This window comes from Neophocaena asiaeorientalis, unplaced genomic scaffold (genome assembly GCF_003031525.2).
Source record: "Neophocaena asiaeorientalis asiaeorientalis breed wild unplaced genomic scaffold, Neophocaena_asiaeorientalis_V1.1 scaffold1, whole genome shotgun sequence".
Lineage (NCBI taxonomy): Eukaryota > Metazoa > Chordata > Mammalia > Artiodactyla > Phocoenidae > Neophocaena > Neophocaena asiaeorientalis.
Window position 1 is genome coordinate 3,224,742 of NW_020171981.1, and position 2,714 is coordinate 3,227,455.

The window sequence follows — 2,714 nt, forward strand, 5'->3', positions numbered from 1 at the left end:
TTCTGGGCTCTAGCTAGTTAGCCTCACAGCTTGCGAGCCAATACACCTCAGAACAATCCCACTGGGTCTGGACTAGATGGGAACAGAAAAGTTGTCTCTCTAACCACAGTTGTGAAATAAACCATGGGGAAAAAAAAGAATGCTTCTTCTTGACTATTGCAGTTGTTTCTAGCTTTTTCATTATGGTGATTTTATTTTTTCAATGTTTCTAAATATTAATAGTAGATAGATAAAGAAAGAACAATGCCTGCTCTAAAGCCCAAGGTAGCCACATGGCAGCCTTCAGGACAATGGGACTGTCTGGCTAATTCTCAGCCAGTGCCCAGCTACATGGGTGGCACTGCAGATGGTCTCCGCCCGGCCCTTCAAGCCAATCCTGTACATCTGGGCCATTTGCTCAGCTGGATTTGATCCCAAGGGGAAATGAAAATTGCACTTATCCTCTGGCTCCCTGGTGGCTCCCTGGCTTAGCCGCTATTTAGGATTATCTAGAAACCCCTGAGACAGGGGAGTGAGGGGAGTGAGGTGGAGTGAGGTGAAACAGCTTATGTGAAACACTGTGTTTTAATATATTCAGAGAAATCAAGACATCGTTTAGCCATTAAGTGTGCTTTGTGTCTGTTTCCCTACCCTCCCAGGATTGCCTCCCCTTACTCCATACTCCCCAGCTGTGGATCCTACTCAAAGCACTTCCTTTCTCATTTTGCCTTAATCCAGGGCTCAGGCAAATAGGATATGATCAAACCTCACTTGGGCAACAATGCTGGAAACTGATGTACATTTTAAGCCAAAAGGGTTGAAACTAAGTAGCACGATGAGGGTGGCTGCTGTGGATTAACCAATAGTGCTGCCTCTTCCCTAAGCATACACATCTTGTGTCTATGGTCAGCACTCAGCAGCTGTTATGAAAACATCAGTTTTCCCCAGGGAGGCCTGGTCTGTTTGCTGCTTTGCTGAAGTGGTAGCTTTACAGAGACTGAGGGGTCAGGTTATTCTCAACCTGATTCCAGTTTCTTTGGGCTCTACTCTCAAGACAAGGTCAGAACAGATTAATCCTTAACCCAGGTGATAAACTCCTTAAAAGAAAATACTAGATTTGAAAAACAGAAACACAAGAATTAAGGTCCTGATTTTTAAGGGGAGCCCTCATGGATCAAAGTAATAGTACTATAAACCAAGCTTGCTGCTGGGACAGTGATTTCCCTTGTCATACCTCAGATGACCCAGGACACGAGCACGAGGAGTCCCACATCCTCCTCCAGCTTGAGCTAAGGAACAAGAAGGGGCTGGGCTGTCTCACTCTACATGGGTCCATATTCTGGTATCTTTGCCTCCAAATTCGGGATGGAAAAGAAGTCACCATCTCCAAAAGGTGCTAGAAATCAGGGAACTAAGTCTTATTGATGGATTTCCCAAATGTATCCACACTACCATGGCCCCTTCCTCCTCTAACGCTTCTTGGGATCACACCAGGATGCAGCTGATAATTAAGAAAAAAATCCAAAGGCTGAGGGCTAAATGATTTCTTTGGATTTACATTCATCTATGAAATACAAATATTGATTCAGTGAGCCAGTGTATGCGAAAAGACCCTCTTAAATGATGCCACTTTTATAAACACTAATTATTTTTCCCAAGTCCGGATTTCCTGTAAGTCACATCACTCACAATTAAGATAACTTCCACTTCTGCCCTCTGAAGGCTGGTCTACTTCCATCCTGAACCAGGAGAAATATACAGAACCCACCACATTTGTCCAATACCTGATAGTGTTTTATTTCAAACTCTGATCCTGCCCTGTAATTAGAAAGAAAGTTCTGCCAGTTTGCTCCTGACAGTTCTTGCTGCCGGAAAAGCTGGTATCAGATGTTCTCTGAAACATACTGTTTTTCATCTGGAGTTAGAAGCTAGATATAAGATTAAAAAAAGAAGAAGTACGTCCATTGCTGTGCACAGGGCCAACCCACTAGGGCCCAACCATCAGTAGTGGTTACTGAGGATGAGACTGCTAAAAAGACCCAAGCAGGGCAAGAGAGAACAAAGGTAGCTCTTTCTACAGCATGAAGAAAATGGATGACTTCACAGCTCCCAGACCCCCAGACTTCACAGCTTCCAGCCACATCACCACCCACGCTTCACCCGAGGAGTCACTTTTGCCATCACGCTAGCTGAGGCTTATGGGCCTCTCCTTGCGGCTCTTCATACTCTTCCCAAGGTTTCATCTGGGGGCCAGGGATCATCACCGTCTGAAAGAGCAGGATACTGAGTTATCTACTATCCAAGTCCATGGCTTACCTAAGAGATTCATGCCCGCCTCCACGCCCACTTCCGTGCCCGCCGCCAACAAGAGGACTCCTCTTCCTGGTGGTGCATCACCCTCTCTGTCCACTAGGTGGAGCCCGACAGGAGTGGCTTAGAATGCCATGTCTTAAACCATGCAAGCTGCTTTACCTTAAGGATAGGCTGCTTAGGGGGTGCCCATGGGGGAATGATCTTGCCATGCATTCTCCAGCTCCCATAGGGATTCACCAGATGCTTTTCAAAGACAACATACTCCAGGACATCCCTGGGCACATCTTCCTGTCCATACATCAACCGGCCAAACCGATCATAGATGGCCAGAGTCTGAAAATGAAAGCACATCTAGTCGGTTAGTCCTCAGAGTTGTTTAATTCTGAATCTAGACTAACAGATCAACCACTGAAACTTTTCTC

The 2,714-nt window shown here is 45.7% G+C and overlaps 1 protein-coding gene across 1 annotated transcript in view; it reads right to left on the reverse strand.

Annotated features, from left to right (window-relative positions):
• Positions 1-1,750: 1,750 nt before the first annotated feature.
• The window catches only part of MRPL45 (mitochondrial ribosomal protein L45), a 13,534-nt gene continuing 12,570 nt past the window's right edge, over positions 1,751-2,714 (reverse strand). The window contains 2 exon segments of the mRNA XM_024746188.1: positions 1,751-2,246; positions 2,452-2,625. Of these exon segments, the coding sequence (XP_024601956.1) occupies positions 2,160-2,246; positions 2,452-2,625 (261 nt within the window). The 3' untranslated portion in view covers positions 1,751-2,159.